The sequence below is a fragment of the Tachypleus tridentatus genome, chromosome 8, assembly GCF_004210375.1.
Source record: "Tachypleus tridentatus isolate NWPU-2018 chromosome 8, ASM421037v1, whole genome shotgun sequence".
NCBI lineage: Eukaryota > Metazoa > Arthropoda > Merostomata > Xiphosura > Limulidae > Tachypleus > Tachypleus tridentatus.
In genome coordinates this window covers 65,435,841-65,458,985 of record NC_134832.1, presented here as the reverse complement: position 1 = coordinate 65,458,985, position 23,145 = coordinate 65,435,841, and the positions used below count along the sequence as shown (strand labels likewise).

Sequence of the window (23,145 nt, the reverse complement as noted above, 5' to 3'; positions counted from 1 at the left end):
AGTAACAATCGAAAAAAATTAGATGGATTTTGATTCTCTGGCTAATATCGAATACAGGGTTGTAGTTTCAGTAAATAAATGTCTACAGTATCTTTAATCTCTTTTGCTTAATATCATTTTTTGCAATCTCTATTTGCAGGTTTTTAAATTCCCAAGTCTATCTTGTGTCGTAGGTTGGTTTTACTCTTGTTTGATTGTATCAGGAGCGTTACGTGAATTCTGCTCTCCTTGTCAACATTAGCAGAGACAAAAATACCTCTCAGCTATTTTTATTTTAAATCTGAGTCACTGTAGTTATAAATTTAGTTCTTTGCTTAGAAAGAAGTATTCCTGGCTCATGATTTCAAAACTTCATGTTTCTTAAAGGCTGATATACGACTGTTGATTTCTATTTCATGGTTGAATTTTTGGCAATGTTTTTACCCCTTTCAGTTAGTGGTTTGTTGTTGTTGTTTTTTAAGATGGGCGTCTAAGCTCTCACCGTTTGGTTCCAAATATTTGAATCTCCTAGAATTTATATTATATATATATACATATACACACACACACCAAAATCAGTGATGAAAATATCTTTTGGATTGCAAGTACGCACCTCATTACAGACTACACTTTTGAAAATGTGGAGATAAAATCCTAGTTTAAATGAGGAAAGCGTGGAACATATAAGCATTAAACAACCAAGTGACAAAAAGGAAAATTGAATATAGTTTTGTTTGACAGGCGCTAGAGAGCTAAAACATTTCATTGAAAGATGTAGCTTTCACTAAACTTGTTGACGTAAAGTTTAGACGATGTAGAAACTTGTCACAGGTGTCGCCACTCACACACACCTCTTTTCATCGATACTTAAATAAAAAAACAACTAACGTTAAGTAGGGAGGAACGAAGCATTTTAACCCAACCGGTTGACAACACCAGAAACTCTCCATTTACTGCTGAATATTTACTATAACTACACGAAATTGGCTGCGACTATAGATGAATTACAATTATTCGTAAATATCTTAAGAATTTAATACCTCGAGAATTCCTTATTAGTGGCAGAAAAGAAATTTTAAAACTTAACACGTTTAAATTGTGGCAGTGAATGAAGGTTCATAAGGAACTACGTAGTCGTGTAGAAAACCAAAGGAAACCGTTGTTATATATAGGGTTAATTTGAGGGTTAACTCTAAAAACACTTCATTAAGTTAAAAACGTTTCACAGGTTACTTTGTACTTCTTGCGGGTTATGTAGAAAAGATAAATACAAAAACACATTTAAATGTACGAACTTATTCATTGTATGTGCTGTAATGAAAATATTTTTCACGACTGCTTTTAGATTCGCTTATATTAAAATGACCGAGGAAAGTCACTAAAGTAAATAATTTAAAAGTTTATTCAAATAAGTATATCCATCAACAAGCATATCGTAGAGATCAATGAGAAAACTTTGTACAAAATATATATTTTACAGAAAACATTTTTAACAAGACTAGAAAATACACATTTGCAGCAAAAGAAATTACCGATATATTTAACACACAGTAACAGGAATGTTTGCAGGAGACTTAAGTGCACTCCAGTTAAACCCTTTAGTGCCATTGGGACCAAGAGGAAGTCGAATCACTCCTTCCGGTATTAACTTAGAGTTGTGGACTTGAAAAGATACACCATTTTCTCGTCTTCGCTGTATCCAAGAGTTAGTAGTTGAAGGTACATATTTATATTCAACCTTTGGACGATTGCCGTTATTTCGATGGAACGAAAGACCAAGAGCTTGCTTCTGAGATTCTTTACCGACATGATGACCAATCCATTCAATGGACTTCGGCGATGACGACAAGTATCCAGAGCTAGAGCTAGAGCCAGTGTCCGATCTCTGCCTTGGTCCAGTAGAGGAATCAGTTTCCGAGCCACTACCAACAGAACTTTCGATAGTTCTCAATTGTTCTATTCTATTGCGTTTTTCTTTCTTTCTTTTATCATTACGGTCACATTTCTTATTTGCGTCGTCAGGAATGTTTCTAGACTTTTTAGTTATAAGAGGAACAACACGCATAGATCGCCAGTGGACATTTGTGCTGTCCAGTTCAACAGTCGCTCTCTTCGCAGCTTCGATTCTCACAAATTCAACAACAGCACATGTAGAAGATTCTACTCTAGGAAGGTGACACTTTATATCCGATGGAATAGAGCTAGTAGGCTCTAGAATCCTCACCAAAGAAACGTCCCCACACTTGGAGAAAAGTTCTTTGACATGTTCTGTCGAAGGCTGACTAAACGGCAAGTTATACGCTACTATACTCCTGGCAGATCTATCATCATTCATCAGTAGGTGACTTTTCCGCTTAACTTTTGTGCCTTCAGTGTTTAGATCCAATTTTTCCGATTGTCTCAAGCTGTACGCTATAACGTCATAATTCTTAGATAGACGCTTTACTTTTCGAAACGAGGCAACTAGCTTCAAACTAACGTAACCTTGTTTATTTCGTTTGATATGCTTTAGAAGAAAGCTATCCTTTAAAAGGTTTTCGTCGGAGAAACAATATTCTACCACTTTAATAATGTGATTTACCAATTCCTGAGTGGGAGGTTGAAAGTTGCCTGCAGGTTTAAAGTTATCCACTCCATTGTCACTTCCAAGTTCATCAAGATCCTGAATTGCTTTACTCTGAGATTTCGTACTGCTATCCATTACGATCAAGTTGTTTTCGTCGCACTCAGCATCAACATATTCGTCGCTGTCAGACGAACTAATACTCTCTCCCTGATCTCTCATCATCCCTTGTTCCGTATCGATAGGTAGTTCAAGATCACCAGAAACGGACAAATCGACCATGATTATAACAACGATATTAATCGTCCTCCTCTAACTTTATTAATAACAGAACTGTTAGAAAATATTGGTTTGTAAACCTTTATTTATAGTAAATCTAACTACAAGTAGTCCCGCCTAGAAATGATGTCACCTTATTTGTGATTGGATGGACGCCATATGCTTGCTACGTATACCTAAAGATCACGTGCATGAAAACGAGGTCACTGTCTTAATCATTTTATTTGCATACACGAAGTAGAAGGGTTGGTGACGTATTAGTCTTACAAGTTTTATTTTAAAAGCAAGTAATGTGGGCAAGACACGTAAGACTATACAAAAATGCTTATAGATTGCAAAATTCAATTCATTGGTACTTGATAACGTTTGTAGAAAGACGCATAGTCAGAAGGAAAACAGCTATGACTCAACACATTGCGTCATGGGTAAAGGGCAAATTGCAGCTGAACATTCTCTAGTTAGTCTGGTACATGTAAAATGCAGGTATAAACCGATTGTTTAGAGAATTTTCATTTCTAAGTAAATATTTCAGCATAAACGAGAAATAATTTAAATTCAGTGAAGAATGATTGAAGTTAAGAAGTACGTTGTTCATTTAGTTAGAGAAATGTGTTCTAAATTTCTTTGAGTTTGCCTACTATTATGAGAAAGTGTTGCATTTATTAGGAGCTTTAGAAAGGATTAGTTCTGGTTTTCCTCTGGAAGTTTATAAACATATACAATTCTAAATAAGTCTTTATAAGGGGATCGTGTTGCGTAAGTACACACTCATATCTGTTTAGCTTAAGTGGGATAATTTTGTTACTATATCAATCTAGAAATTCAAAATGTTCTATATATTTAAATATTGGGACAAAGACACGGTCATGTCTCAGTTGACGGTAATATTATATATTTACATATATTGGTTTTCATTTATAAAGTGAGTGCGTTACCAATTGTTGGTGATTTTTGTTTTTCTGCTCTAGCTATTAGTGATTTTACAGGTTTCAAAATATTTTACCGTTTGGAAAACTTAATATTTCTCTTTGTCATAAATGAAAAGGGTGATTTGGGAGATATAAAAATGAAAAAAAAAAAAAGCTATTTATTGTTGTCTCAACTTGTGGTTCTAATTTACTGTTTGTTTATTTTATACTCAAACCACACTGGACTACTTGCTGTCGCCATTGCAGGGACTAGGTTACAGTCAAAACTACAAATAGGTGAATTGATAGAATATAACTATAATATTAAGAGCAGTAGTAACTTATTAAGAACTGGTTATGAACATAGCTTATTTTTTAAAACTGTAACATCAATATAACACGGTTTATTAATTTTGAATAATAATGTTAAGATATACATATTGAAAATGAGATGTTCTGGTATTAGTAAATAATAATAATAATAATAAAAAATAAAATCTGAAAGAAGCACACAATATTTTATTTGTAAAATCTTTTGTGCTGGATCTAATGAAGTCTTCGTGGAGCAAAATTACATGGGATTTGTAGTGGTCCATAAAGAGCATTAAGAGGGGGTAGGGGGCTTGGAGATACGTGTACTTGATCCAACCAGTAAAATATGGAGTTTATCCGTGGTTATATGTTGTTAGTTATTTCAACACATTTTATTTAAAAGTTTGATTCGTGTGATTATATTTCATAATAATTTAAAACGCGACTGGGAGAAAAAAAAATGTGTTGATGACAAAATCATATAATTCTTTCAGCTGTTGCTACCATTCTAAAGCAACTACACATTGTTGTTTTAAATGCAATTCAAAGTGATGAGTAGTTTTACTTTTGTCCTGAACACTCAACTAACTATTTACTAATGGCATAAACGTCCCCTTTACGTAATACGCAGGAAACCAGCAAGGTTAGACACGTCAATAACGCTTTCTTGGAACAGTCACGTTCCTTTTTCTACCTTCTTCTAAAAGCTTGCAGACGTATGACGTTATCACGGGACATTTTATAAAACTTGTTTTATCATCCTATAGGAAAAAACATTGTAAACGTTTTTCGTAAACGATTAACTTGACTAATGATTAGTAAATTATATAAAAACATACTTAACCTTCTAAATTTTAGTATATTTGTCGTAAATTTTATTTTTAAAGTTTGTTTCAGAATTTTTGCACAGAGAGTTATTTCCAAGTTTCGAAGTAACAAAGTAGATATTACTGGACAAATGATATCGCAATTAGTTTAACATATTGGAAGTGTAAATAAGAAGAAAATGTAATTAGAAAAAATATATTCAAGAAATTAAAGTTTGGGAAGTGTGTTGGAACTTTGGAAAAAGATGTTGGCTATTGTTTACTAAGTAAGTTTTCTGAGTAACAATACAATCACACTTTTCACTAACTGTTTCTTGAAATTTCATTAAAATGTTTTCTTTGTACTACGTTATAGTGGTTAGTACTTCAAACTTCCATGTTAGGCTTATATTAATAGTAAATTTAAAATTTACACGATAACTAGGAGTGTAAAGAAAATAAGAGAGATAAAACTCTAAAATTCAGGGTTCGATTCATTCCGGCGGACAATCAGATAGTCGATTGTGTAAAGAAAACAACAAGACTGGTTTTCATTGGTTTGTTATGGTGTAGAAGTGAATTTATCACATAGAAAAACAAAAACACTGGATCAGTTTTCATATGATAGTTGATATAAAGCACATATATAAAATAAAACAAACATTTGTAACTAAAATTATATTTTTGATAGAATCCAGTAGTCCAAAAGTCTACATAATGTCTCATTGCAAAAACTAACCTTCAAACGCCGATAAGACCATAATAATAATAAAGAATGTAAATTTCATGTGTTATTACAATAAATCTAGAATATCCTTGTAAAGCAGTCTTTTTTTCAAAGTGTTTATTACCATTTTGAAAAGCGAATGCAAATAGTTCAAAATATTCAGCCGTAATCACATTAACACGAACGGCACTATTCTTTTTATTATAGCTAAAGGACTGAATATACCTTTACATCCTCATTGACGTTACATAACTTACTGTGCAATTTCCTTCCAACATCGTGTAGCAAACCGCCAATACTTTTCGTTTATTCATACCCTGGAGATATTTACAGAGTTCCCTACTTACTTAGTGGGTTTGTTTCGGGTTACGTAATTACTTCAAGGTCACAAGTCTTGACTTCGCTTTACATAAGGATTACTCTCAATTATTTATTTGGTGTTAAACTCGCACCTTTTTCGATTGTTTATTATCACCGGAAAGACAACTTTCAAGTATTGTGAGCATATAATGTTACGTTAAAAAACCTGAAGCACTAACCTTTAAAAGCTTGAATAAACGCTTAGAAGAAATTTTGACAATAAATATTCTATACCTATAAATGTTAGATATATTTGGTGCTTATTTTCTACAAATAACTTTCTATTATTTTACATTGAAAGGAAAGAAAAGAAAATTGAGTGTATAAAAACATTTTATACCAAACTGTTTTTCATATCTTAGGTTTGTTTTTTTGTGATTTTTGAATTCCGCACAAAGCTATACGAGAGCTATCTGCGCTAGTTGTCCCTAATTTAACAGTGTAAGACTAGAGGGAAGGCAACTAGTCAACACCACTTGACGCTAACTCTCGGGCTACTCTTTTACCAACGAATAGTGGGATTGACTGTAGAATTATAACGGCTGAAAGGGCGAGCATGTTTGGTGTGACAAGGATACGAACCCACGACCCTCAGATTACAAGTCGAGTGCCTTAACCATTCATATCTTAGAGAACTTTGAATAATATTGCTTATTATCGACATCACAGAACTGATCAAAGTTGAGGTATGATCATATATCTGAAAACTACAGTTCTGGATTTGGAGTAGTATAATTTTTTCTTAATCCAATATATTTAATTCGATTTCGATGTACCGTAGTGAACAGAAAGCAGTAGCTTACTTCTAAGCTAATTTTCAAACATGGTACAGACTGATGCTTAGAGTATCCGACTCACAATTGTGGGGATCGAAAACCGTTAGCAAATATGCTTGTTTTTTCAGCCGTTTCGTTGGTAAAAAGAGTAGCTCAAGAGTTGGCGGTGGGTGGGTGGTTTAGTAATTTTGCTATTCCTTAAGTGCTTTTATGTTGTTTTGCTTAGGTTTTCTAATCATTTGGATGCATCGATATTATCATACTTAGTTAAATATTAGTTCGAATCGAACAGTTAATGTTTCTCTGATCGAATAACATATTTGAATATATTATATGATTTTTTAAAACTCTGCTAACTGATGCAGTAATTAACATCAATAAAACTGTCTGCGTGACACATCGTTAACATATGTATGTATATATATCAGTATTTCTCAAACTTTATTTGCTCAATACACCTTTACCAATTTATATGCAAAAACGGCTCGTTTGGGTTGAGAAAATATTTTACATAGAAGAGCGAACAACGTTTCGACCTTCGTGAACCTGACGATGACCGAAGAAGGTCGAAACGTTGTTCGCTCTTCTATGTAAAATATTTTCTCAACCCAAACGAGCCGTTTTTGCATATAAATTTCTCAACAAGTGGGTTTCTCGACATCACTGACCTTTACCAATTGTCTATAATTCCCACATCACACCTAACGATTTATAGTCTAGTTAACAGCGATGTAACAAAAGGTGTGGTCGTAGAGATACCCTCTTCCCCAATAGGTCCCAGATGAAACGAAATTTGGCAACCTTAATTTTTCTTTGAGTAAACATTATGTTTATATTTCCTCCCCCCTTCCCCCAACTTTGCTAAAATCTCGTTGCACTCCTACAGGGAGCCCCCCGGCATCCTGCTTGAGAAGCACTGATAAGCTTCTGCTCAGAGGGATGGATAGCTAAGTGAATGAAAGCTTATTTAGCTAACAGACACTGCCTTCAGTACAAATTTGAGGGATATATAAATCTCAAAATCGAAGTTCGATATCTACTGTAAGGAGAGAACAGATAACCCATTGTGTAGCTTTATGCATAAAAATAAATAAACAAATTTAAGGTGAAATAAAAACGTGTATATACAAAAACCACGCCGCACTTTTATTTAAATTCATAGCCTGAGATTGTTACAATACACATGGTTAAACCAAAAACTATCATCAGCCGTTATACGTTACTCGCGATTAATACATTTTACTTAGTTAAAATTTTAACAAAATATAATACTAGACGGAAAGCTTTAGCTTTAGAAAAATCTTAGTTGGATTCTTTCAAATGTCTGCTTGCAGAATTTTTTGGAAATAATGTTTCTTTTTTGTTTTCTTCCACACATTATATATTATAAACTAAGATCGTCGATTAGCCAGATGTAAAACTTGTTTTGAAATTGGGAAGGTGAGTAAGAAAGTTATAAATTAAATAAAGGTGCCACAAATACAAGAAGATATAACCTATGTTAAAATAAACGAGAACGAACAGATGCTCTGGTCCGACACATTTCCAAATGCTCTGAAGATTTTACTGGCTTTTTACTGAGCAAACAAGATAAAAAAAAAAAAAGATTATATGTCTCTTTTTCCCGCTAAATGTGATAACCTCGTTTTCAGTAGGTTAATACAGCATGATGTAGGTCACAACGTATGTTGCATAAAGTTCAAAGACCATTGGTGCTGCATGCTTGGCATAAGAAAAAAATTATAGACGCATAAACTTGAATAGAATCAGAAACGCATAGAATAAAAAATAACCACATCTGTTCATAATATATTTTGTTTAAACAGATGTAAGCAAATCATACAAATCTTTCCTATTTCGACAGTGTTTAATTAAATCTTAAAGTTTCGGGTTAAATGATGAAATGGTCAATGATTTTATGATTATTAGAAGCACATAAAAGAAAAGATGTTTTGTAAGAGACCTTTTCATATTATAATTTAGTTGCTTGTTAGAGGGGGTCGCTAATTATAATGATTATGCAATATATGGAAAGTTTATGAAGATGTAATAGTCCAGAAGTTTCGTATATTGTGTATAAAACTACTACAGGAATGAGTAAAGCAGTGAGTTAATGAACTGACTGTGAAAGAGAAGTTAACGAGCAATCAGTGAGATCATTGTAAGTGGTGAGAGTTATACCGTATGTTCAGTTAACGTGTCATCAACAAGGAAGATCGGTAAGTTATTTGTAGATTAGATGTAGGTACCATTAGTCTCAGAATTTGTTTGTGTGTTTTTAAATTTCTCACAAAGCTACATGTGGGCTATTTGTGCTAGCTGTCCCTAAGTTAGAAGTGTAAGACTAGAGGGCAGGCAACTAGTCATCACCACCCACCGCCAACTCTTGGGCTACTCTCTTACCAACGAATAGTGGGATTTTCTGTAACATTTTAACGCCTCCACGGCCAAAAGGGCGAGCATGTTTGGTGTGACAGAAATTCGAACCCGCGACCCTCAGATTACGAGTCGAGCGCCCTAATCACATGGCCATGCTGAGCCTGTCTCGGAAATTCTGTTGCATCATTGTTTGTGAACTTCAGCTTACAACGTGTGTCGCCGTGAGCGTTAGCTTTTATAAACATTATAGAAGAAATAAACTAATTGGTTACTGTTATGTGGACTAGACTTGGCACCGTTTTTACCAAATAATCCAAACGAATTATTTCTGAGATAATAAAATAGATCTTTGTTTAAACTTCAAATTTCGAGATGATAACCGAAGAAAGAAGCGATATCGAAACTCTTGGAGATGATGAAACTTTGGACAGAAGATGAAGAAGTAAAAAAAAATAAAGAAGGAAGAAACCGGAATTTCAGTTGGAAGAAAGAGCCGTAATACTGAAAGAAAAAGCAAATATAAATATGATTGAAGACATGGTCATGAAATTATTAAAGTACAGGTGGATTACAACAATTAGTTTGGAGAAATGCATAATGAAGTACAGAAAGACTGTAATGACAAAAATGAAGAAATATGAAAATAAGTCAAAGTTGTTTTCTCGTGATAAATTAACTGGATAGACTCTATAATTTCTACTACTAAAACATTTGTCTGAAGCATTCACTAATTATACATTAACTTATCGTTCACAATTCAACTTAATAACTTAATACTTCACTAATTCTCTTGTTTATAATCATACTCATTTTCCACATCTTACACGAAACTTTGGATTATTACATCATCACGAACTCTCTCGATATTGCATTATCATCAACGTTAGCAGCTCCCTCTAACAAACAACTAAATTATGATATTCAAAATATATCTTACAATGTGTTTTAGGTTTATAATTAAAGTGGTATAATGTTAATTATTAAAATAATATGATAATTTTAGTAATTAACATCTAGATATAATTTTAGTAATTTGTTTTGACTTTTTTTTTAAAGTTTGAAGGCTTATAACATTGGGGTTCAGTGACCGTGGCGGGAAGTGCACACATTGTCCATTATATGGTTTTGATCAACATTAACCAAACAAATGCATGTTTGTTGAACAACTTTCTAGAAAATTACATGACTCAGTGTTGTTTACGTTATACCTAACCTGCTGATTTCCACCTGCTTCTGTTAGTAAACAGGTTTCTTCCACTACCGTACCGAAAATTGCAGAAATGTTGTGAAGTAAAACAATATTTCTGATGAAATCCACCTGAATTTATCATAGTGTATAATGATACAGACTTATAAATGCATATGAAGCAAAAACAAAAGTACTGCAGACTATAGTTAATGTCTACAGAAAACCATTTCGTATGTTAAGCCTTAAACATGACTATACAGGAATGACTTGGCGAGCGAAGCAGATTATGAGAGTTTTCAGGTATACAAGGAAAGTTGATAGTAGCTTCAGTACAGAGTCGGAATCTTGAGAAACTAAAATAATAGTGAATTACAAGTATTATTTTATATCTTGAAATATACTCTACTTTCATTATTGGACCATTCTACAGTGAAACTACTGACCGAGTTGATTGTATAATTTCATGTATAAGTCACAATCGTTAAATTTAGTGCATAAAGTAAAACATATTCATAAAGTGATCAATTAATCGAATCCTGCATGTTTACTTTGTTCCATAACTGTTTCCTTTCCTCACCTGTGTGATGTAATCTATGTCAACAGAGAGCTTATGTTTGTTTCTTTTTAGTTAATAATTGAAACAAATAGGTTACTGAACACTTAGAAGTAACTGGTAACATATTAGTTAAAATAGAAAAATAATACATTTTATTAATAAATTTCTTTTGATCACTTGAAGATGGATTTCCTCACGAGAATCTCAGGTGAGAAAGATACGTCATTGTTTTTACTGTAATATCTTTATGAGTGATTACACACTTGGTTTCGTTTATCCTTTTGTGTCTGTGCTTATGCTAAACAGACTCTGCTTTAAAAAAAATCTATTTTATCAATCGTATATAAATTATTTGAATAATAAGTGGGGGGGAACTCTTGTTCAATTTCAACGACAAAAGTCTTTTTCTAATATCACGCTTCCAGTGTAATGAAGTTACAAACCAAAAATTAATCGGCTTAAATTAGTTTGGTAACACTTGAAATTCTGTATGACAGACTTTTGTAATATAACATTATAAGCATATGATATACTTCACCAAATATAGAGCACATATCGATCACGGGAGCGTCTTTGTTGAGATTTTGTAAAGCTATACGAACATGGTTCAGATATTAAATTAAGTTGTTTTGTTTCATTACTATATTTATTCGTATTCGAACGTCAGTCAAACCAGTGGACTTTAAATTGAATTTTATAACACAACTTTACGTACATATAAAAACGAAAAAAAAACTCTTTAACCCTCATGTGTCTTACTCACGTTTTTCATAGTTCGCTTCAGTCTGCATCAGGATTTAGGTCTTGAAGACCTGGGAGGGTCAGGTACTGACTAAACTTCTTCCTCCCTCATGAACTGTTCTTGTTTATTGCAAATTATGTCTTTGGTTTTGGTAAGCTGATGTGGACGTTCTGTTATTTACTGTTGCCTACATTCCTTCTTAGGATCATGTCCGTTTTTTTTTCATTATCTATTTGTTCATGTAGTTATGTTAATTGTGTAGTTGTATTCTGTAATGCTTGTGGAATTACTAGTAATTGTATGATCTGTGGGAGCATGGTCATAATGTCTGTCCTAAAAGTTGTGATATTAAAAAAAATTCGCTGTTATAGTTTTATTGGCAAAGTTAAAGAGGAAGACAACGAAAATGGAGACGAGCTGTTTGTTATTTCTTTAAATTATCATTTGATTTGCCATAATAAAATATACATAAAATAATTTTAAATATTATAATAGTTTCTTGACTTTCGGAAGCTGAGAATATGGCAGACACAGATTATGATCAATTAAGATTTAGAAGTGTGAAGTGTGTAACTTTGAGACGTAAGATTACGTATCAAGCTGCAGGTCGTCTCCATTGGAACCTGGTTATTTTATATCTGTTTAAATCTACAGTGCTTTCTTCTAGACATATCTTGCGTAATAAAAGAGAAACTACTAAAAATGCTACTTGGTTTAAATCAAATCTACATTAGGCTATTTGTTATCCCCTCCGCATGGAATCCAATCCCGAATTTTAGCGTTGTAAGTCCAAAAAGCTAACGCTGTACCACCAAGGAACCTAAAATTACTGATTTATGTGTAACCGTTAACTCATCGTCATGTAATGTAAAATGTCTTAAGCCTAGGGGCGTTATACCAGTAAAAACCATGTGTATGTGCATGTGTGTTTTGTTACGACAAAGACACTTCGGGTTAGATATGCTGTCTATTGAAGGAAATCAAACCCCTGATTTTAGCTGTGTAAATCTGAAGATTTACTGTTGTTTCATCGGGTGGTGAGGTTCGGCATGGCCAAGCGTGTTAAGGCGTGCGACTCGTAATCTGAGGGTGGCGGGTTCGCATCCCCGTCGCGCCAAACATGCTCGCCCTTTCAGCCGTGGGGGCGTTATAAGATTCGGTCAATCCCACTATTCGTTGGTAAAAGAGTAGCCCAAGAGTTGTCGGTGGGTGGTGATGACTAGCTGCCTTCCCTCTTGTCTTACACTGCAAAATTAGGGACGGCTAGCACAGATAGCCCTTGAGTAGCTTTGTGCGAAATTCAAAAACAAACAAACAAACTAAGTTATATCTCCACAACCTTCTTCCTGTTCGGTTTCAATCTCAACTGTCAAATGGATTCTAAGAAACTGAGAAACGAAATATTTTAACTTATTTTCTAAAACTGTGTAAAAAAATTAAACTTTTTGTATCAAAAAGAAAGAACAATAAAATAATAATGTTGGAAGCTACGTATAGAAATACGAGAAATTTATGCTTCGACAAAACCTCAAATTTAAAACAATTTATTTTTTTCTTACTGTAGGTGTCATTAATAAAGCGTTAATGATGCATAAGTCTTGCGAATTCAGAGACACCACAGAAGGAATATAGTGTTAAGACATGTAATAAGACAATATTTAATGTTTCAAGACATGTATAATTATAAACTTTTTTGCTTCTAATTGTTTAGTGAAGACCTTAACAGCTGCTTTTCTCTCAGAGGGCTGATAAATATACCGTTTGAAAAGTATGATAAACCGACAAAACACATAAAACTGTAGGAAACCCACGTAAAAACACACGTAAGTCGATAATTGGATAAAGCAAACACGACAAACACGGTAAAAGAAAGCTAAGTCTTTATAACGTGTGAAACGCTCGACACAAGCAGAAAATATATTAAATCATTCACAGAATGGTTAAGTTACAGATATCAAACGTAACTAGCATTAACTGTGAAGAACGCGCATTTGCTTTTATACATAAATATCGTTCTCTATCGTGTTAAGTTTTGAGATTTCCACAACAGCACAAAAAGAACTGAGTGTTAAGAAATGTCATAAGACTATATCTAGTGCCAGAAAAACGACTCTTCTTTCAAACAGCTCATATATGTATATATACTGTTGGAAAACAATAACATATGGCTCTGAATTCTCCTAATTAGCTCGGAAGTTACTCACTGTTCGGAGACGGTTCTCAACTTCAATTTCGTACAGTGTCAAAACACCAATACAAGCGTGGTTTCAGAAAAGGTTTGGTGTAGACTTACGTGAACTGATAAACTTTAAAAACTTGTTAGAGGGGTGGAATATTATTGTTTTCAAAGAAAAGGAGTCTTAAAATAAAGGATCCTCGAAAGTTTGTATTACACGTAATCCATACATATATAAACTAATCCATATATATTAAAAAAACACGAAAGTTCGAACTCATATTTATTTAGATATTTTACAAGTTAACACATGGATTGTTAGAATTCCAAACTTGGATGAAACTAGATTAATATACATTACATCAACCAAACGTTCAATACAGCATTCTAATAGTTATTGCATCATGCCCTTTAAAATCAGTTTGAAAGCTACCAAAACAAGATAGCACAATATTTAATATCTTAGTAACTACTTGTCTTAGTGCATATATGTAGAACTTGCAACATTTAAGATAACAATATCCAAAGATTGGTAGTTTTTGTGATATAATATCTCATATTAAGTCCTTTGCAATGTGCATGAGACCGGTGCTTTCGAATTCCAGTTTCAGGTGACACAAATGAATGTTAACCCATTCTAGATGCACTTAAAACCAGTCCATCGTAAATTAACCTCAGCTACTAGTTGGTACACATTAAACAATTAGAACAAGTACGGTAAAGTGTATTGTTCAAGGACACTACAGTATCACATGGGTCAGCTACTCGAAGGCGACTTGCGCCAGCTGTCCCTAATTTTGAAGTTTTCGACTATAGGTGAGACCGATAGCTAACACCACCCATTGCCAACTCTTGGTATACTCTTTTAGCAACGAATAGTGGCAAGGGCCATTACTTTATGACGTCCTCACAAATGAAAGGGTGGGAGCATGTTTAAAAGCAGGATTTTCAACCCCATGAGTCAAACACACTAACCATTAAATTATGCCAGGTCCTGCCACAAGTGATATTTAAGATACTGTTTCAACTAATTTAATAAGAATGAACACATTTTTTTCTTTATAATTTCATATTCCATGAAAGCGAAACCTCTTTAGCTCTTGAGCTACTTTAATCGAATATTAAAATTTAAGAGTCATTTTCACAATCAACTCACGGCCTCAGTGTGCTTGACCCCAATAGGTAATTAGTGCGAAATATTTGATTTGTTTTGAAATTTGCGCAAAGATACACGAGGGTTATCTGCGCCAGCCATCCTTAATTTGTCAGTGTAAGACTAGAGGTAAAATAGCTATTAGTTACCACCCACTGCCAACTTTTGGGTTACTCTTTTACCAAAGAATAGTGGGATTGACCGTTACATTATAACGCTTCCACGGCTGAAAGGGCGAACATGTTTGGTGTGACTGTGATTCGAACTGGCGACCCTCAGATTACGAATCGAGTGCCTTAACTACCTGGTCATGCAAGGCCGTACGAAAGAAACTTAGCTACTTGTAAAGTTCTATGGTAAGCCTAGATATATTTATATGCTTGAAAACTGTTAAAGAAAAAGCTTAAGTGAACTAGAATTAAGTGATGTAAAACGTCTACTATGTTATATCAAATACAAACCTGCCTTAATCTTGTGATGATCTACACTGTTCAACGCTTGTTTATTTGTTATTATGTACAAACTGTAAAGTCTATTATCTGTGCTGTGTCTACCACAAGTTCTGAAATATGATTTTTAGCATTATAAGCCTGCAGACTTGGCGTTCTGTCATTGGAGGCGCTGCTGTCGTAAACAAGGAACAAAACATATAAAATATTCATGCCTAATGATTTTTTAGATAACTTAACAATATATAAAAAACCAGATAAATCTGAAAGTGTGCAAAGTGGTGGTGTCTTGAAATTGTTTCCAACAAGATGTATTTTTAATTTTGAGGGTGATGTGTCCAATACATGTAGTACTGACAATCAAATTACACTACCACAAACATTTTTATAACGGAGTTAGGTACCAAATTCTCTTCCTGTGCTAAAATTTCTGTTTGTATCCAAACAAACGGGGGAACAAAACCTCATGCATCTGCATGCTTCTAAAAGTTTAATAGCTGATCATTGTTATCGTTAATCAAAACTCAAATAATATATACACAAAGTGAATAAAAACAACATATGTTTCAAAAACTTCAACTAGTATTCTTTAAAGTGCAACTTCTTGTAGTATACTTAAAAATTTCAATAAAATATTGCAAATTTGTGTTCAAATTGTGTGAAATTTGAAACCTGATCTGTTTAGTGATCGATTTAATCTATCAACAAAAAAAATAATAATGTGTCGCCATCTGTCGGAAGTTAACAAACATACTTCTATTTCATTTAATAACTGTTCCATTGTAATCTTGAAGAACAATGCTATTATTGTATGAATAATATCAAACTATGATAAAAAGTCTTAAAAACGGGTCTTCACCACACTAACATTATTTTCATTCTTATAAGTTTTGTTTTTACAGTAAAAGACGCCAGTGTTATTACTGCAAATTGTGTGTTTGTGTGTTTCTTATAGCAAAGCCGCATCGGGCTATCTGCTGAGCCCACCGAGGAGAATCGAATCCCTGATTTTAGAATTTTAAATCCGTAAACTTACCGCTGTACTGGCGGGGGGCTATTGTAAAGGGAAAACGTTGAAAATGTATTAGTTACATTATGTGTTAGTCTTATTTATACGTGTTTTATATTCAGTACACTTCTTGCGCTATTTTGTTATTTATATTCATTAAAGCTAAAAAATCCATAAACTTTTACGTCCTTATTTACGATATTGCGGTACATATATATATATATGATGTTATTTTTTACATTTGGAATGCGATATTTTATGTAAACAATAAACAACAACTTTCATGAACACAATAAGTTGATAAACAGTTTTAATAGGTAACTAATTATCATTGTTTTATTGTTGGAATCCTAATAAAAGCGCTGCAAAAACATAACTCATATATTTAGAAGAACAAATAAACTTTAATTCATTTGTTATCGTATGAAGACATGGTTGCTGTTTTCATTCTTACATTTCACGTTTACGCACTTGAATGAAATCATCCAAATTGTCATTAAACACAACAATTAAAAATAAACAGCGTGTGTGTACATTCATGCGAACGAACGAAGGTAACCTTTAAGAATCAGTTATGTTGGCTTTGGCTGTTTTTGTTTTGATTTTGCGCAAAGCTACACGAGGACTATCTGTGCTAGCCGTCCCTAATTTAGCAGTGTAAGACTAGAGGGAAGGCAGTTAGTCATCACCACCCACCGCCGACTCTTGGGCTATTCTTTTAGCAACGAATAGTGGGATTGACCATAACACTGCAACGCCCCCACGGCTGATAGGAGAAGTATATTTGGTGTAACGGGGATTCAAACCCGCAACTCTCGAATTAGGAGTCGGGTGCCCTAACCATCTGACCATACCGTGCCTCGCAAAACCACAATATCCTTTCCTATTTATTGGATACAATGATGCAAACAAAAAAACAAAAGAAGTTTGATCATTATTTGAATTCTATTTGTTGATTTCGTCACCCACAAACCTTACTCTCTCTCTGATTAAAAAAGCAGCATAAAACACAAATAATTTAAAATTAATCAGCTGTATTATCATAATAAGTGTTATTATATAGTTTTAATACATTTTAATTTTATGTGTGTTGAGATTTGTACATATTTTTCTGTTTTGATAATCTATGAATAATTAATTGTTAGTGCAGAGGTGACAAACTAACCTCTCATTCTCAAGTTAGTTGTTGCATTAATCCGTTAGTAGTTATACATAATTATAAAGCTCTTACAGGTTTAAGTTACAGTCTGGGTATTTATTTCATGTTTTCATTAAAGTAATTTTCAAAAATTGTCTGTATGGCTCACTCTGCAAGTTACCCTTCAGTGACACAGCGGTATGACTCAAACTACTATAAACAGGGCTCGATACCCGAGGTGGGCACAGCACAGATAGCCTATCGTGTAGCTTTGTGTTTAATTCCAAACAACAAGCTGCCAATCAACTCTTAAGTTACAATTAATTTATTTTTACAAAGGGAAAAATTCTAACTCCTGGCTATATTTTGATTTACAAAATATAATCTTTAATTCCCACTTAGATATATAAAAATGTTTAATTAGGTTGTTGTGCTACAATGTCAATGTATGTTTTAAGTTTGCTTATAGAGGCAATGTCTTCCAATATACGTTTTGTAGGCCTGGCGTGACCAGGTGATTGGGACGCTCGACTCGTAATCTGAGGATCGCGGGTTCGAATCCCCGTTACACCTTACATGCTCGCTCTTTCAGCCGTGGGGACGTTATAATGTTACCGTTAATCCCACTATTCGTTGGTAAAAGAGTAGTCCAAGTGTTGTCGGTGGTTGATGATCACTAGCTTCCTTCCCTCTCGTCTTACACTGCTAAAATTGGGACGGCTATCGCAAATAGTTCTCGTGTAGTTTTTCGCGAAATTTAAAACAAACAAATAAGTTTTGCAATTTATATGAAATTTGTACTTGAAACATAAAATGTTATTTTAAATGAACTGAAATAAAGATTCGTTTACTTTGTTAATTTTTCGTAACTTGAAGCTGTCTGAATAAGTTCAGACCAAATCAGATGCTACTAATAAATCATATTCATCTGTGAATACAATACACGTCACGCAATTAACTGTTCAAGGCAACGTGGATCCTGTTCAGTGATTAGTCAATTTATCTTCATGAATTGTGGGAGGAGTAGAGAAGAAACAAATTCGAGAGCCGACTTTATAAACCAAGTAGGCATAACTAACACAGTAATGGTAGACATCCGTTTTAGTAAATATAATACTTTACTGTTAAATAAACAGGTGCAGCTGTTTTATACAATATATATTCAAAAATCCATAAGTAAATGTTATTTCGTGTTACTCAACATTAAAAGTACGTAATGCAGTATAATTTAAAGATCGTTACTTGTGCAAGCAATGTCTTACTTACGAAGATTCTTAGTTAAAAATAAACAGTAAGTAATGAAAGTTAGGAGAATACATTTCTTAAAATTAAATAATACAGAATAGAAAAATAAAAATGAAGACTCTAAAACCAATGACATTAGTAATATTTATCCACATAATCATCATCTAACTTACGCAGGTAATCTGGGTTACAAGCGAATGGGTTTTGCAACTTTTTAAAGGAATTATTTACATGAATCATCAAGTTAGTGAGCTACACAGACCTTCAAGGCTTAAAGATATAAAATAATGAAAACTGATTAAGTCCCATTAGCAGCGTATAAACCATGAATAAATTAGCTTGCGTTCTCGTAAATATTTACAGAAATGATGTAAAAATTGCTATTCCTGTTCGAACTTTAGCGAATCTGTTGCCAGCTTTACTAATAAATCACGAAACTAAAGAAAAAAGTTCACTTGAAAGATACATTAAACGTTTCTTCTCGATTTTGTTTTTTAGTTCTATGATACGATGTAAGACGATATCACCATTCCACGCAACATCAAACTACTACAACACTGTAGGTATTTATATATGTGTGTAGATATTTAATATCATTTTATTCACTCATATTAATAGATAAATGTACTATCGTAACTGTTATAATGATAGCTTATTTTGTAATGTTATAATATATTAAGATTGATTCAGTTGATATGTAATAACTTGATAATGTGAAAGGTTGTTTTTATAATTTTCCGACAATGTAATAATCCCTTCCTGTATATATATCTGTGTGTGTGTGTGTAAGTGATTCTAATGCTATGAATTGCATCAGTTGTATATTGGCGAACAAGTCAACACTATATAACAATAATGAACGTTAGTATAAAAACAAGACCGTAGTATTAGTTACAATAATCTAACTTAAAAAAAGAAGAAAAAAAGTTCATTGCCAGTCCTTGTCATTATTTATTAACTCGTAAAGGAAATTATTTCTGGTTATTACACCCAAAAGCGTTGGAGATATTCCATCTATCAACTGTGATCAAACCAGATAGCGGCTAAGGAAAATAAAATTAGGGGTTAGGAGTGGAGTGCTTTGACCCACAACGCTTCAACTCCTACTGCTTTTCGCTGTCTGAAGCCAGTTGTGGAAAAGCAACTAACCAGAATATTTTGACATAAAAGATAATGAAATAAAATAAGTTATATTTGTACATCTATATGACTCCAAACTGTCAAGGATTTATAGTTCCACTTTCCATTATTCTGTAATAATTATTGGGAAAGGGGATAAAATATCATAATTAATATTTTGATTTATAAATATATGTTTACAATACATGTATGCGTGCGAGAGAGACAGAGAGGAAACATAGGGCGAGTATATAAATCAGCTGTAACATTTGTGAGTCCAATTTTTTTGTAAATTGTGGGACGCAACCAAAATATTAGTAATAAAAAGAAAAGATAAACCAAAGTACCTTGATGACGAAAACATGTGACGATTGTTGTTTATAAGAATAAGCCTTTCAAAATTTATGTGAAACACAAGATGGCAGCACTTTAATACTAAACCGAAACGACTTAAATTTTTATTTCCTTCTGGCTGGTTTGTTTTACGGCACAGAAATACTTCTTCATTTTAATAATTTAAAATAAATATAAAAGTATTTGAGAGCGATTCTAGAGAACGATAATAAAGACAAAACATGCTTCTAATCAGAGTGAGAAAAACAGAACAATTTCAAACATAACTATATGTTATAAATGTAGTGAATGTTAATGAAATGTTAGATATTCGACATTAATGTTGAGATTTATCAACAGTATATCAAAAAAATGTTAAATATTTCGTAAAATATTATTTTATACACAATATATTTTGTTATGCCTTTTTTTTTTTAAATGAAACTTCTGCGCGTGTGAGTGACAGAGTGAAAGCTAACTACTTAGCGATTTGTATATAGTACAAAGCTTAAGCCATTCTTCCAATAAAACAGTATCATAACTTCACGCTGAACAGCTTGCTTGTTATTATTATTTAAAGTACCAATAAAAATCTTTGTAATAATAATAAAATTCAAACAAACAATATTTTAATTTCGATTAATACCTGATAAAATGAAATTTTATTTTTTTATGTCAAGATTATTTTAATAATTGCTTTAATTAAAATACACACAAAGAAATGTAATAACATTTGTTCACATACTCTATTTATTCATGGTAGTGGCGAATTTGAGCTGATAATTATAATTTCTGTGTATTAAATAAAGTCCTCGGTGGGTTAGCGATAAATATTTGGACATAAACGCTAGAATCCAGGTTTTAGATTCTCATGGTGGCCTCAGCGTAGATAGTCTATTGTCAGTGGCGGCGCCAGGACATTTTCGTTGTGGGGAGGAGGGGGCTGAGGTAAACTGTGGAGGGTCTTCCCAAAATGTCATCAATATGAAGTAGAGATGGCAAATTATAATAATGTAAATACCAAGGTACAGTTCAGAAAGGTGTGCTATTTTGAACTGCATTTTCAATTCAGTTTTCATTGGAAACTCATACTCTGATTAATAATTCATTATTACAAATTAGAAATAATCTGTTTATGAAAATATGCGTATATGTAAAAGAGGAAGCTCACCTAAATTCCACCCAAGGTAATACATAATAATAAAGAAAATCAAGATTGGATTAGATTGAACATTTAATATACCATTAAGAGTAAAGCTATAAATCAAAAGAAATATAACATAAAGACATAGTTTACATAGCAGAAACGAATTATCCCATGTGAAGGTAATACACTCTGAGGAAAAGTAAGGTCACTATCAGGCTAACTATCTTTCATCATGTTGTGTTTATAGCCAATATTACTTCAAAACAATGCGCCTGTTCTGGTGATTGGCAGCAAATTTTGGATGGCTGATACACAATGCAAAATGGTCTCACAGAGGACACAACACCGGCTAAATGCTTCATAGTTTTGACCTATACACAATACACTTATACATGCATGCTATGTTTTACTTTTCAATAAAAGATAAATGAAAGTAATGGGTAAATACCTGTGAAACCTTTGGTTTATCAAGTAAAATCCCTGATGATCTGTTGTAACTTGAAATCAACGTGGTTTCTAATCTTCGTCAAAGCTCAAGATAGAATGGCATTACACAGAGAGCGGCAATACAGCGCATGAGTTTCAGTGCATTCAGTACGTTGCTATGGGACCATGACACATACTTCCGTCTTAATGAAGACGTTGAGTTCTAGATCTATGTCTCCTTGATGTTAATTGTTAAGCAACAACGACGATTTAGTTTTCCATATTTTATGAATATATGTAGATAGATGGGGGGCTGAGGGGAGCTTGGCTCATTTTGGGGGGGCTCAAGCCACCCCAAGCCCACCCTTGGCACCGCCACTGCCTATTGTGGAGCTTTATACTAAAAAACAAAATCTAAGGTTTTATAACATGTTATTTAAATGCATTTATTATTTTTTTAAATTGTCTCAAAGCAGTTAGTTCTTATGACTTTTTTCAACATAAATCGTTTAATCATTTGGTTTGATGTTCGCACAAAGCTACACGAGGGCAATCTGCGCTAGCCGTCCCTAATTTATCAGTGTAAGACCACTCACCGCTAACTATTGAGCTACTCTTTTACCAATGAATAGTGCGATTGACCGTAATATTGTAATGCCTCCACGGCTGAAAAGGCAGCATGTTTGGTGTAATGGTGATTCGAACCCGAGACCCTCAAATTACGAGTCGATTACCTTATCCACCTGGCCGTGCCGGGATGGAATGATTAATGGATGTTTGACGGTAATGAGTAATTAGCGAAGTATTTTCTCATTCAAATCCGAAGCTCAAATCGTATTTATTTTTAATGAGATCAGAAATAAAGAAATAACTAAAGCATGAAAGATGGAAAAGTTGGCCACGTCTACTTCACAGATTCTGTTCAGCTTATTCGATTGTATTATTACTTCGTAACTCATAACAATAATTAGGTTAGGCTGAGGCAGTAAGGAAGTTCATATTTCAATTATGGAGAGCGTTTGAGGGCAAAATTAGTCACTTAAGGGGTCAATATTAAACTTACATAGGGTCAATTATATTTATTTTCTACAAAATCAAAATTTTAGCGTCTTTTTCCAAATTCTCTACTGCATACTGTTATATTAACCCTACAATCTATAAGTCTACGAGCTTCAGTGAAGGCACTTATTCTTAGATTAACTTGAAAGTCGCTGAAATAAAAAGTTCCAATGCAAAGAAAGTCACCTAACTTCAGTGCTTCCAGTTTTCTTGTCAGTTTTTTAGAAAATATAGTGATTTTGTATTTTTTTCAAATATTTGACATAAAAACACAACAGAAATAGATTCTTTTGGGCGCCTAGTATTGTCATTTAA

General features: G+C 33.3%; 1 protein-coding gene and 1 long non-coding RNA gene across 2 annotated transcripts in view; one reads left to right on the top strand and one right to left on the bottom strand.

Moving 5' to 3' along the window:
• Window positions 1-1,363: 1,363 nt before the first annotated feature.
• On the bottom strand, window positions 1,364-2,894 carry LOC143222547 (la-related protein 6-like). Its single transcript, XM_076449177.1, has one exon. The coding sequence runs from the start codon at window positions 2,822-2,824 to the stop codon at window positions 1,520-1,522; it is 1,305 nt and encodes a 434-aa protein (XP_076305292.1). The 5' UTR covers window positions 2,825-2,894; the 3' UTR covers window positions 1,364-1,519.
• Window positions 2,895-7,726: 4,832 nt separating this feature from the next.
• The window catches only part of LOC143222550 (uncharacterized), a 43,990-nt gene continuing 28,571 nt past the window's right edge, over window positions 7,727-23,145 (top strand). The window contains exons 1-2 of the long non-coding RNA XR_013012306.1: window positions 7,727-8,929; window positions 19,245-19,305. This is a non-coding gene — a long non-coding RNA (uncharacterized LOC143222550). The remainder of the gene's footprint in view (window positions 8,930-19,244; window positions 19,306-23,145) is intronic.

What these genes read in the sequence shown, in the direction of transcription:
- LOC143222547 (XM_076449177.1), bottom strand. Translation starts at nt 2,824, where the DNA reads ATGGTCGATTTGTCCGTTTCTGGTGATCTTGAACTACCTATCGATACG.